This window comes from Cucurbita pepo, chromosome 17, assembly GCF_057944985.1.
Source record: "Cucurbita pepo subsp. pepo isolate OVF chromosome 17, ASM5794498v1, whole genome shotgun sequence".
Taxonomy (NCBI): Eukaryota; Viridiplantae; Streptophyta; class Magnoliopsida; order Cucurbitales; family Cucurbitaceae; genus Cucurbita; species Cucurbita pepo.
In genome coordinates, this window is record NC_141814.1 from 2,001,844 (window position 1) to 2,015,854 (window position 14,011).

General features: G+C 34.2%; 1 protein-coding gene and 1 pseudogene across 1 annotated transcript; one reads left to right on the forward strand and one right to left on the reverse strand.

The window, feature by feature from the left end:
* Positions 1-2,478: 2,478 nt before the first annotated feature.
* LOC111778074 (uncharacterized) lies at positions 2,479-8,711 on the reverse strand. Its single transcript, XM_023657714.2, has 10 exons — positions 8,325-8,711; positions 7,047-7,434; positions 6,197-6,403; positions 5,862-6,083; positions 5,388-5,454; positions 5,130-5,297; positions 3,956-4,047; positions 3,582-3,758; positions 3,363-3,499; positions 2,479-2,781 (listed from the first exon to the last, which is right to left on the reverse strand). The coding sequence occupies exons 1-10, from the start codon at positions 8,459-8,461 to the stop codon at positions 2,571-2,573; spliced, it is 1,806 nt and encodes a 601-aa protein (XP_023513482.2). The 5' UTR covers positions 8,462-8,711; the 3' UTR covers positions 2,479-2,570.
* Positions 8,712-11,473: 2,762 nt separating this feature from the next.
* LOC111778145 (RING-H2 finger protein ATL52 pseudogene) lies at positions 11,474-13,157 on the forward strand (annotated as a pseudogene).
* Positions 13,158-14,011: the final 854 nt, after the last annotated feature.

Here is a 14,011-nt window from a genome sequence, read left to right on the forward strand (position 1 = left end):
AACATCCAACGGCTCATATGTTTTCTCAACCAATTTGTAACGTTTTTATTGGTTCTAAAATCTTCTCAATATAATTTCTCTTTCAAACTTCAAATGGATTAAAACCTACCTTTTCTTTTTCCTTAATTTATCGGGACTCTAAACTTTCAAAATTACAATTTTGTCCTTGACTTTCAACTTTTTTTTAAATTCACGAGTCTCCTCAACGTAAAATTTAAAAATTTAGAATTCCATTCCACAAATTTCAAAATTACATCGTATAGTTTTTAAATACTTTAAATTCGTTTAAATATGTTTTATACGTAAAATTGAAAGTTTAGAAAACTATTAGACATGAAATTAAAAGAAATACAAATCTCAAAATTTGAGAGTAAATTTATAATTTAACATTTTTTTTTATATATATTTTAAGTTTGAATGGAATTCAAATTTATTTCAATAATTCTTAAAAATACCCCACAATTTGTTTGGGAATCACCTCAAATAAATTATAATATTTTTTGTAAAAAAGAAAACAAAAAAGAAGAATAGTAATTTAAAAAAGGGTAGACATAAATCATTAAAGATTAAAGCACAAATAAATTAATTTGTTGAAAAATTAAAAAAAAGTAAAGCAATTAAAATTGAATTTTATAATATTTCAATGTTTTATAACGTGCCCAAAAACGTAGCTCAACTATTACTCAACCAACTATTTGTCTTAATAAAATTCGATTTTTTTTTAAACGTCTAGATATTGTTGAAAACTACTGGACCAACTAACACATCTTGTTTAAGAATGACAACATTCATCTCGATATTGTCGAAAAATAATGAACCAACATCTCAATATTATAAAAAAATACTTAACCAACAAGCACGGTGCATTCCAGAAAAATTCTTAAGAGGTTACTCAATATAGAATTCTCTCAAGTAAAACACGTTTAACTATAGAGTTCTTATGATTGAACCACCGAAAAGAAACGTACACCTTGTTAGTATAAGTAATAACTCTAATTTAAAGTCTTTCTTAATCATCTTATTTTCAAGATCGCTCTCATTCATATGTGATTTTGATTCATTCATGTACCCCTTCTTTATTCACGTGTCAGTTACCCATCAACTTTTTACCATAATTTGTCCATGAACCACATCTTACTAGAAGAGGTATCTCTCTAATATCATTTGGGGTATCTCCCAACCGAGTTTCAAGAAAATTTTAAAATAAATTTTTGTTAAAATTTCAAAACAAATTTTGTGAAATCATTTGGCACATGGTGTGGACCAATGACAAGATTATATTTCGCTTTGACATAATTTTTGTCGTATACTTTTTTAGAAAATTTTATGATTTCGTATACTTTTATATATCTATGTTAATGTCTCTCTTTTGATATATATATATATATATATTTGGTGATAATTCTCATAAAAAAAATTATAATTCAAAAATATTTTTAAACTTTTAAAAATAAATAAATAAATAAATATATATATATATATATATATATATATATATATATATCTTTCTAACCAAATTTCTACAAAATTGAGACTAACATAGACTATAATACATACATTTACAAAATATAATTTATTTTTAAAAAACAAATTATACAGTTATAATTCTATGCATTTTTTCTTAAGATTATTAATCAAATAAAAAAAACCATATTTTTAAATAATAGTCGAAATGTGATGATAACTTTGAAAGAATAACTTTAGATTCACCCATAAAAATAAAAAAGAAATAAGAAATAATAATTAAAAAAAAAACACAGGAAACAAACCAGATTTGAAAATTTATTGTGGGGACTTATGTCTAAGTCTAAAGTTAAAGCTTAATATGCAAAAAAAAAAAAAAAAAAAAAAAAAAAATCTAAAAAAGGAAAGGGAGAAAAAAATAGATTGAAAAACAATGGGTTTATAGATAAAGTTATTTCATAATTTTTCATTATATAAAATTTCATGTTTACATAATTATTAATTTCATTTTAAAAATATATTTTATAATTCAGTGAGATATTATCATGGTTTTGAGTAGAAATTATAGGCTAATTCATTCACACCTAAGATGTATCACTATCATCGTGATTGAAATGGCTCATTCAAGCACTTTTCTATAGCATTTCGTACGGTTCAATCACACACCCAAAAGAATCTATGTATTCATTTACACGGTTCAATCACACACCCCAAAGAAACTATATATCCATTTACACAAAAACAGTAAAAAAAAAAATGGCGAGCAATCCCATTTAGATTAAAGACTCAAAAGAAGAGATATATCCGATCCTAATATATAAATAATATCAATATATTAAAAATACTAAAAATATATATTTCTAAATAAAAAAATCATATAATATCAATATATTCTAAAAATATATATTTCTAAATAAAAAATCATTTTATTTCCACGGTCATTAACTAACCGGGCTTTTTTTGTTCCAATGAATCGTAGGTAAAATTAACCGGGTTTTTTTTGTTCAATGAATCTTAGGTAAAATTATTGATTTTATTTAAAAACACAAAATGTTTTTGAAACAAAAAAAATCAAAACAACACGATTGTTTCATCCTTACTTGTTTTCAAGAGCTACTCTCAGGAGCTACCAGGTTTTCTGAGAAGACGAAGCTGCTGCTTACACCAAAAATATTTGCTATCTTCACGACCACAGATTGCATACTTTCGCTTGTCGGGTCGAAAAAGGATGGTAGAGTTGGCACACATATGGGCACAAATTCCTTCTTACCGAAGGTTGGCACGTAAAGTGCTAGTACGGTTCGAGTGAATATAAATCTGTTAGCATTAATTAAAGAAGTAAGGATTCTAATTTGCACAATGGTAGGAATCACGACTCTCCACAATGGTATGATATGATCCACCATATTATCCACTTTGAGGATAAGTTTTCATGGTTTTAATTCTGGGCTTTACGGTTTGAGTGAATATAAATCGGTTAGCATTAATTAAAGAAGTAAGGATTCTATTTTACACAATGGTAGGAATCACGACTCTCCACAATGGTATGATATCATATTATCCACCTTGAGGATAGGTTTTCATGGTTTTAATTCTGGGCTTTCCCCGACCTGATACCAATGGAGATGTATTCCTTCCTTATAAACCTATGATCATTCCCTAAATTAGGGAATGTGAGATTCCCTCCTAACAATGTTTTAAGATCTTTTCAGTCGACTTATGATTTGCCAGCCTCGACTATTAGTTCTCATTGGCCACGGCCTAAAGGAACCAGGTGAATTTGGACATCTTCAGTTAGTTGGAAATCAAGCAATTTATCCTAACAGTCAAGCAATAATGTAGCTCCAAGGGTATGCTGAGAATTTTAAATCTTCTAGAAAAAAAGTGATGAATCTTACCTCAAGAGAAGTCGCCTTATGAACGGATCATTCAAAATCTGTGACCACCCTTTATCAAGGTTGTCTAATGTCACCAAAGACTGATCCCACTCGATTATCGAAGAGAACAGCACTTTCTCCGCTTTGTTAAATGCAACCTAAATCATTTATGTTTTTGTAAATTTTTTGACATAAAAGTGCGAATTATCGAGCATAACACGACAAGAGATTTAACCATACCATTTCAACATCAGAGCCTGAGATACCAAGCAGTACACAGAAAGCCTGCAATGGAGCTGTGAGAAAAAGAGTGAACATGCTTCCATGGCGAGAATATTCAGCAGCACTAGCATGACTAGCATTGCAGGAAGATAACAGCATTGCAGCTGGCTCTCCCCTTTCTTCTCCATGGATAGTCTACGCAGATTTAGAAAAGTAATTTCAGAAAAGTAATTTCCTTCAGTATAAGACGAGCATTATGTAAATGTCGGTAACGGGAATAGTGAAGATTGTCATAAATGGAAGATTATCCTTTCTTCCAAAAATAAATCTGAAAAGGAAATTCATTTTAAAGCCAAGGCATAAAGTAATAAATTCAAGGTCGACATACTGACCTGAAATGCTTCACTGACATCACTATCAATAACTAAAAACAATGGCCTTCTCGTAAATGGAACCAAGTCGCCTGGATATATGCAGTTTGGTCCTGGAGAGTATTTAATATGAAAGTTGGAATTTTATTAGTTTCAAGGTAAAAAATACTTAAAGAATGCAGCTTAATCTTGTTAAGGATCATAAGACCAACGCAAGCAATTCATTACTAGTTTTCGTCGTTGCATAAATTCAGACCTCAAACGAAAAGATGAGCTAGAGAATAAATTATGCACTAAAATAAGAAAGCGAGGGAAACTTTCATGAACACTGGACACTCTAAACATCCCTCCTTCCATCACTATAAACAATCCATAAAAGCTAAAAGACGATTACTGCCAAATGATTTTTCCCTTACTGATTCTAAATTCAATCCATGAACCAATGAAAAGATCTTAAACTGAGTAAGGCACATCTAGTTAACAAAGTTAACAGCAATTTTCATTATATAAGTAGGAAAGTGTTGAGGATTATTGGGAGTGAGTCCCACATTGGTTAATTTGGTGGAAGATCATGGGTTTATAAGTGAGGAATACTATCTCCATTGGTATGAAACCTTTTGGGGAAGCCTAAAGCAAAGTCATGAGAGCTTATGCTCAAAGTGAACAATATCATACCATTATGGAGATCCGTGATTCCTAACATGGTATCAGAGCTATGTCCTAAACTTAGCCATGTCAATAGAATCCTCAAATATCGAACAAAGAATTGTGAGCCTCGAAGGTGTAGTCAAAAGTGACTAAAGTGTCGAACAAAGGGTGTCCTTTGTTCGAGGGCTCTAGAGAAAGGAGTCGAGCTTCGATTAAGGGGAGGCTATTCAAGAGCTCCATAAGCCTCAGGGGAGGCTTCGAGTGTACTTTGTTTGAGGGGAAGATTGTTGAGGATTATTGGGAGTGAGTCCCACGTTGGTTAATTTAGTGGAAGATCATGGGTTTATAAGTGTGGAATACTATCTCCATTGGCATGAGGCCTTTTGGGGAAGCCTAAAGCAAAGCCATGAGAGCTTATGCTCGAAGTGGACAATATCATACCATTGTGGAGATCCATGATTCCTAACAGAAAGTAAGATCCATAAAGAAATGTAAGACGCTTCAAACAAAAATGGGACACATTTGGTCCGATAAGACAATAAAATACCTTCTTTTCCACTAGCACTGAGTGATAAGCAACCAGTTTGGGGACCTATGCAGCCTCCCTCAACTTGTCCACAAGGAGACTCAGGTTTATCAATATCCTCTGTATTGCTGATAGACTCATCGCCCAGCTGAGTGCTGGCTGGGGAAGATAAAACATTCTTTGCACTGTCTGAAGTAGTTTGATATCGAAGGAATATTACAGTTTTCAGTGAGAAGAGTGAAAATCATTAACTATGTAATTTAGAAGAGTTCACTCAACCTGAAGCTGACAAATATATCAAGAGAATCCCATCACTTGGCATCTCCTCACAAACTGTAGCTAGAACCTGCAAAATAAATCACATACTTTAGATTATAAAAGCTAAGGGGGGAAATCAACCATTCAATTTCTCGGACAAAGTGAAGTAAGGGCAAGAATTAAAAAAAGAAAAACATTTGGTAATCTAAAACTGATACAGCCTACACTCCCTTTTTTTTCTTGTATTCATAACAGAGATTTCCCAATAACTTACATGAAGTCGCTTGGACACGTAATTATGTTCATTATCCAAATATTGTTTTCATTTGCATATATAGACAAGTATGAGACTCCATGCAGCCATTTACCAGGTAATATTTTCAATTAAAGGTTTACACTTAGCCACATTCAACAGTCAATACTCAATAAGTCAATAAAACAAATGGTGCCACTTGAAATGTAATGAGTGTATTGAAAGTATGCATCCATACTAACTGCTAAAAAATGGGTCAAAGAAGGACGGTATAAAAGTGATTTCCGAGGATTAGACGGGAGAGTAGGATCAACTATATCCTGTGTGACGTTACTGCGACTTGGCCCAGAGCCACTACTCTGCCCACTTCTATTAGCATTTGGCCGATAAAATGAACCACTGGGTTCCCACTCCAGACTCTGGATCATCCTGAAAGTGTCTAATGTGATCTCAGAAAACTTGACCTGATCAAGAACCAGGGAAGGAAAGATGAATCAAGACAAAAGAATATGTGAATTATATTGGATGTGTCTGAAATGACATCATAAAGATACTAAAAGAGGTCCCAATACCCAACCTCGTTATGATGGTAGCTACTCAGAATAGCATCCTGTAACCTCAAGGATCTCGTTGTACCTGGTGGAGAAACACTTATCGAAGATTCTGGATGAGGTTCTAACAAAATGCTATATCTGAATGGCCTGATATTGATAAAGGTTGTATCTGCTTTCAAAAATCTCGTTATTTCCTGGACTACCAGCTTCCATTCTTTAAAGTCCGTTTCCTAGAACAGAGCCCAGATTCATTAGTCTCTTATACCAAGATCCAAATGATAAATCAGCAGCCATTGATGAATTCATGCTAAACAAATTTGAAAAAAAAAAACAATAGAATGAGATTGTAAACACTTCCAATCACATCTAAATGACATCTTTTGTTTGCCACAAAATGAAATCTATGCATGCATCAGCTAAAAACAGCAAACAGCGGGAATATGAAAAAAAAAAAATGTATGGGGAAGAATAAAACATGAAGAAAAGAAAACACCAGGAATGTCACAATTACATAGTCCCACAAAGATGAATTAACCATGTCAGATGTGCAAGAATTCATCAATTTCAAAGACAATTAATTTTTCCCTCTACCATAAAGATGAATTAACTACGCTAAATGCACAAATTGTGATCAATTCATCAATTTCAAACTTTCACAGAAAATTCAGATAATGATGCATTCAAGTCGAATTCTCACATCTGGGGTATATAGGGTAGGACTACATAAGGTGAAATTAGCAAATTCAAACCATAAAGGTCCATTGCTGCAGCTGATACAATTGTCAACCAACGCAACTCATCTCTAATTGATTCATTCAGCATCATCATCTTGCTAACAAGTCATAGCTAAGGAAATCAGAGTGAGAGAAACACCTTAAATGTCTTCTTGCACTCATCGAGTAACATTTTAAGCTGATTAACCAATTGATGCACCATTTCTCTTCGGTTCGAAACCAAGCACACAATCAGAAATCTGGACAGAAACCTCAACTGTTTGCACGCAAGACTGACATCTTGAAATAATCCTTCCTTGAAATAATCTCGAGTCAATATTGCTTCATAAAATACAAAAGACTCAGACAAATAGCTCGCCTGACTGGTCCTCATGTATTGCCCAAAGTAAAGCTGAGCAATTCGTGACGCAATCTCTCCTATCTGCCATCTTTTTAGCCCTGTATCTAGCAACTTCTGACGGTTCCCTTGCTGAAGTTTCCATAACTTTGTGTACACTTTGAACGCCTTGTGGAAATATGTATTGTACCTAGAAACATTTAGAGCCAAATTGCCCAAAATTCACAGTCCAATCTTAGGGATCGAAAAAAGTTATCGAACAGCATAACAGAAAAAACATCGATCAAAGATTCAGAAATGAAATTATTCAATTATCCAATTGATAACAAATGGACCAAGCCACACAACTCAATTCAACTTACAACTGCTTCCTCGCATATTCAAGAACATTACAGCAGAACGATCCAGATAAGAGTTATCATTCCCTCCACCATATTAGATCGATTTATCACATAATTTATCCTAGACCAAACAAAAGATTCAGAAATGACATTCTTCAATTCCCTAATTGATGAAAAATGGACCAAGCCACGCGACTCAATTCAAAATACAACTGCTTCCTCCGCATATTCAAGAAAATTACAGCAGCACGATCCAGATAAGAGTTATCATTCCCTCCACCATACTTAGATCAATTTTTCACACAATTTATCCTAGACCAAACAAAAGATTCAGAAATGACATTCTTCAATTCTCCAATTCATGAAAAATGGTCCAAGCCAGTGACTCAATTCAAATTACAACTGCGTCCTCGCATATTCAAGAAAATTACAGCAGCACGATCCAGATAAGAGTTATCATTCCCTCCACCATACTTAGATCGAGTTTTCACACAATTTATCCTAGACCAAACAAAAGATTCAGAAATGACATTCTTCAATCCTCCAATTGATGAAAAATGGACCAAGCCAGCGACTCAATTCAAATTACAACTGCTTCCTCGCACATTCAAGAAAATTACAGAAGCACGATCCAGATAAGAGTTATTATTCCCTCACCATATTAGATCGATTTATCACATAATTTATCCTAAACCAAACAAAAGAATTGAAAAAGATCAAATTAAAGAGCGGAAAAAACCTATTGCGCTCGTAAAAAGGCAGGTCCCTGATCCTGGAGAACTTCCGGTCAGCTTTGTTGACCAGAGACCAGTACACTTCGCTCACTGAAATGTGACATTTGCTGCGGCTGCTATGAGGCGGTAGTCCCGGCCTCATCTTCGCCGAGCTCGGATTTTCCCTCTAAAGTTTTGCCTGAAAATCTTCAGTTTTGTTCTCAGGCGCAAAAGATTACTCTCGGAATAAAGCGGAGTTACGTGATTTCCAGCAGTGCCTCCGGCGGCAATGGTCAGTGGTGGTGGAGAGAGTGATCGGAAGACTTCGACTTCAACCCTGCATATTTATTGGTGCTTCTTGATTCAGAGTATTGACGTATTTACCAGAAACCGGAACGACCGGAAGCGGAATAAGTTCCTTTCCCGGTTTATTTTTTATTTTGTGCTTTTAATATAAGAAAATTCCAATTTTTCTATTCTTTATTTCTTTTTATTTTTTTATTTTTTTTTATTTTTTATTTTGATCTTGATAACCACTAATGTTAATTCATTGTCAGGTGTCACGGTCTTACATTTTCAACCGTCATGATCTTGACACGTTCACGATCAGCTTTGAAGGGAGTCCAGCCCTATATTCATTTTCCGTCTGGCTTTATGTCTTCGTCGGACTTTAGGTTAGGTTTGTCTTCGTCCACCGAACATCAATTGTGCAAAATTCAAGCTTGTTCGGTCACATATGTCGCCTGGTGCATGTTCAATCATCTGCGACACAACCAACTTGCCTCTACACTAGGCTAAGTCATTTGACTCGACCTTACCTCTACTTGAGGCCAAGGTCTCTCACTGCAATATTGCATCTCATATAATCTTGGTTTCCAATTAACATAGCTCATATGTCTTGACTCCATCCCAAGTCACAGGGTGTTGTCGACCATCACAACTCACTCAGTCATGCCATCGAAAAAGGACACGTGTATCGCTCATATTATCCGTGTGTTGTCGACCATCACAACTCACTCAGTCATGCCATCGAAAAAGGACACGTGTATCGCTCATATTATCCGGACATCCAAACAATCATCCATCCAGGTTATATTGAGACATTGGACTCTCTGTATCGCTCATATTATCCGGACATCCAAACAATCATCCATCCAGGTTATATTGAGACATTGGACTCTCTCGTGTCCATGTCATATCATTTACGGACTCCGTACTAGATAGCGGGTGTATGATCCAACCTCTGACACATGGGTTGGGGTGCAATACTGGCACACCTGTGCTGCTCGATATTGTTCTTGAAAAATCAATTTCAAAGGAAATCGCCCAAGACACCCGTCTCACAACGCTCGCCCTCACTGTGACACACGTATGTGCCATAGGAGAGCTCACTTAAGCCACAGGTTTCAAGGGTAGTGGAGAGCTTACACCATGCCTCCCCTATTTTCGGCTACCCAAAAGGCCTCATACCAATGGAGATAGTATTCCTCACTTATAAACCCATGATCTTCCACTAAATTAACCAATGTGGGACTCACTCCCAATAATTCTCAACAATTTCTAATATTTCTCGAGTAGACGGTTTTTCGGTGAGCAGTCATACACTTCGTGCAGCGTTCATCAAGTATCTGTTTGACACCAAATTTAGTGAGCTTTTATCTTTGTACATACGAACTTAACTCTAGAGCCGCATGCCGAAACTCATATCAAAATCCCGACTTTTGAGGTTATAGTTTAGGGGCCCTACCAACCTTTTTCGAACTTGTCTTTGACACTCGTGTTGCTTCATTCTCTACCTTGATAATCTACCTATGATGAGAAGGACCAAATTGTAAATAAAGAAAAAGTTAATGAATTTATAAGAATTTCTTGCTACTTCAAAGATTCTTTAATAAAATTCTAAAGTAAATCAATTGGGCTTAAATCAATTAGTTGACTCATCAATTGGGCAATCAAGTAAAATTTTGAATATCTAATATATATATATATATATATATATATAACTTGTCACAATCACACTTTTGATGGCAGCGGACTTGCGATTGTGCGACACTTACTTTCCAACGACGAGTTAAGCCAATTCATTTTTGCGTCGCCTACGGCCAAGCGACGTATGCTCGAGCCTTTGGCATCAGTTTTAAGATAAGATTTTAGAAAACGAGGGCAGAGAGAGATTTTCGAAAGAGAGATTTTTGAAAGAGACGTTATATAAGCAAGTAAGAGAGAAATAACAACGACCCACAGTATATATAACCTTGGGTAGGAGATATAGCTCGAGCCTCTGGCCTCGTTTTAAGAGAAGGTTTTAGAAAACGAGGGCAGGAAAAGATTTTTGAAAGAAACGTTATATAAGCAAGCAAGAGAGAAATAACAACGACTCACCGTACATAACTTTGGGTATTTTATTTTAAAAGTTATAATATTATTTTAAATTTTTTATAAACGTTTGAAAATTGAAATAAGAAAAATTAGTTAGACCACTTTATTAAATGTACAACGAACTATAATAAACCAAAATTGACAAAATATAAAATAAATAAATAAAATAAAATATTAATAATTTGAGAATGAAATAAAACAAATATAGTTTAGGACCACTTGAAAAGTACAACAACCAAAATTTTCAACTAAACTTGATGGACAAATGAAAGTACACAAACTCAAAATAAAATAAAGCCCAAAAAGTAAAATAAACCAAATAACATTATTATTATTATTATTTTAATTTAATCATCAAAATAGCATTTAAAATTTAAAATAAAAACCCCTTTTATCTCACTTATAATCTTTTTTTTATTTTGTTATATATATATATATATATTTAGTAACTTATTTCTAATTTTTGGACAAAATTTTAATATTTTATTAACTTTAATGAACCTTTGTGACAAAGTAAATGAATAAATTGAGACGATATATGAATTACAGTGATTTATGAATATGAACGAAAACAAAACGTTTTCAAAACTCGTGTTAGTATGTGGGGTAAAGACAAGTAAATCTATGTTATGTTCTTGGAAATGCAGATAAATGTTGCATGAAAGGATCTCTGTTAGTATGTAAAATTCAAGACAAGTTGACACTACGATTCTCTTCTAAGAAATATAGGTGAATGTCGAGCTATAAGCCAAGTTGACAACATGATTCTGTCCTAAGAAATGCAGGTGAATGTCGAGCTATAAGTGATAACGGTATATATATATTATATATGAGAGAATGTAAAAAAGAAAAAGAAAAAGAAAAAGAAAAAAGAACCACGGGAGAAAAAGAAAGAAAAAGTTGGAACATAAGGCAAGAGACTTGTCTGTTTCCCGAACCTCAGCCGTTGCTTTTTTCCGCCCCGCGAGAAATATTAGCCCTCAATAAATTGCCCACCACCGCCGCCGTCCGGCTGAAACTCGACCACCTTCCCAGCGACTCGCGACTTCGAAAGATCTTCTTCCTCTACAGATTCTGCTTCACATGGACTCCATCGGAATCTCGGATCCCTCTCCGCCGTTCAATCCGTTCAACTTCAAGGACTGTTCTCAACAAATTTGCACCGCCTTCTGTCCGCAGTGGTGCGCCTTCTTGTTCCCGCCGCCTCCGCCGTTCTTCGGCCTCGACGATAGCGACGATTCCAGTACGTTCTTCTCGCCACTTATAGTCGCAGTGATCGGGATCTTGGCGAGCGCGTTTGTTCTCGTCACTTACTACGCGATCGTCTCGAAATATTGCCGACGGAGTGTTGGCGACGGCGGAGGCGGAGGCGGAGGACCGGAGGAGAGTTTCGAGACGAATCGAGCGATTAACGAAACGCGGAGGTCTAGTGCGGGATCTGGATTGGATGAGGCGCTGATTAAATCGATCTCGGTTTACAAGTTCAAGAAGGGCGAAGGATTGATCGAAGGAAGCGATTGCTCTGTTTGTTTGAGTGAATTTCAAGAGAACGAGAATTTGCGATTGTTGCCTAAATGTAGTCACGCTTTTCATCTTCCCTGTATTGATACTTGGCTGAAATCCAATTCGAGTTGCCCTCTCTGTCGCAGCAATATCGCTTCAACGAATCCTCCTCCTCAGGAGACTCCACCACCGCCCGTGACGGCGCTAGGTTACCGCCACAGCAGCGACGCCGCTGTGGTTGTCGTCCAAGATTTATCCGCAAACGTAAGCCAGGAATCCGTCGTAGTTGAAATCGTAAGCGATTCAACTAATCAAGAACAAGAAAATCCGAATCCGAGTCCAAATCCGAGAAGTTTCGATCAAGGACACGGCAGAACAGAGAGAAGAGAAGAATCGATCCATTCGATTAGGTCAGTTTCAGAAGATCATCACTCCACTCCATGTCCAGGCGAGAATCTCTCTGTTGCGGATGTATTGAACATCAACCACGAAGAAGACGAAGAAATTGAAGCTCTAGATTCATCCATGGCAGCCGGAATCGGTCCCTCAAACGGCAACAACAAAGAAACAGAAAAATCCAGAAACAAAAACGGCGTACTGAGAATGTCGATTTCATCTGGAATTTTCTCGTTCACAAGGTATACAAAAGGGAAGAACTCGAATTCACCAAATTAACGTCAAATTTTTTCAGAATCAAAAGTTTCAACACAGAAAAATCATCTCACCAAGATCTTCGAAGAAACGTAGTTGAATCGATTCTGTGTTCATCAACTGCAAAAACTGCAGCAAAATTTCTGAAGAACACAGTACTTGAGGTACGTTACTTCCGCCAGGCTCCATCCATTTTTCATTTTTTCCTTTCCAAAATCAAGATTGTCGGTTTGGACGATTCTGATTTGTGCTTTCTGTTAATTTCCAAAACTTACCGTTAATATTAATGATAATCAACTACTAAAAATATTATTATATAATTATTATTTTACAATATCATATAATTTAAAAATATTTAGTAATTAAATTTTTTATTTGAAGGAAAAAATTCTAATTTCCAATGACTATAAGTTCATAAATAATATTTATTATTATAGCTTCATAGGTGAATTATTGCATTTATAGATGAGCATTGAAAAGTTTAAAATTGAAATACTTTATAATTATTAAATAGGTAGGTTCGTAATGAATGCTAATCATAATTATTTAATATTCAAATCATATTAAATAAAAACAGCATCTTGTTAATTTGTACTCTTGTGTTAATAATTAAATAAACTCTCTATTTAATCATGAAATTAAAATAGTTTAATTAGATAAAAAAAATACTTATAATTTTTTTAAAAAAATCTAGAAAATATCTTAAAATTTAAAATAAAAAAAATATTCAAAAAGACGGATTAAAAATAATACTTGTGAGTTTTTAAACGTTTTATTAATACCCTTAAACTTTTTTAAGAATTTTAAAACACCTTTAAACTTTAAAAAAAAATAATAATAGTAGTATTTATCATTATTATACAAATTTTACAAATAAAAGGTACAAAAATGCAAATATTTAAAAATAGAAATAATTTTTAAAAAATTAAAATATTTGCAAATTGGCCCCTGAAATGAAAATAATTAGCCACTTTACTTTTGTTGCAAAAAGAAATAAAAAATAAAAAGGACAACTTTATGTAAGCTTTACTAAACCCACCAAATAAATTCAATAGAATCATATACTCATACACTTTTTTTTTTTTTTTTTTTTAAATTAGACTAGTATACTTTAATTAATTTTTTTATTTAAATTATAAGCTATTTTCTAATTTAATTTTCAGGATATTTTTTATATATT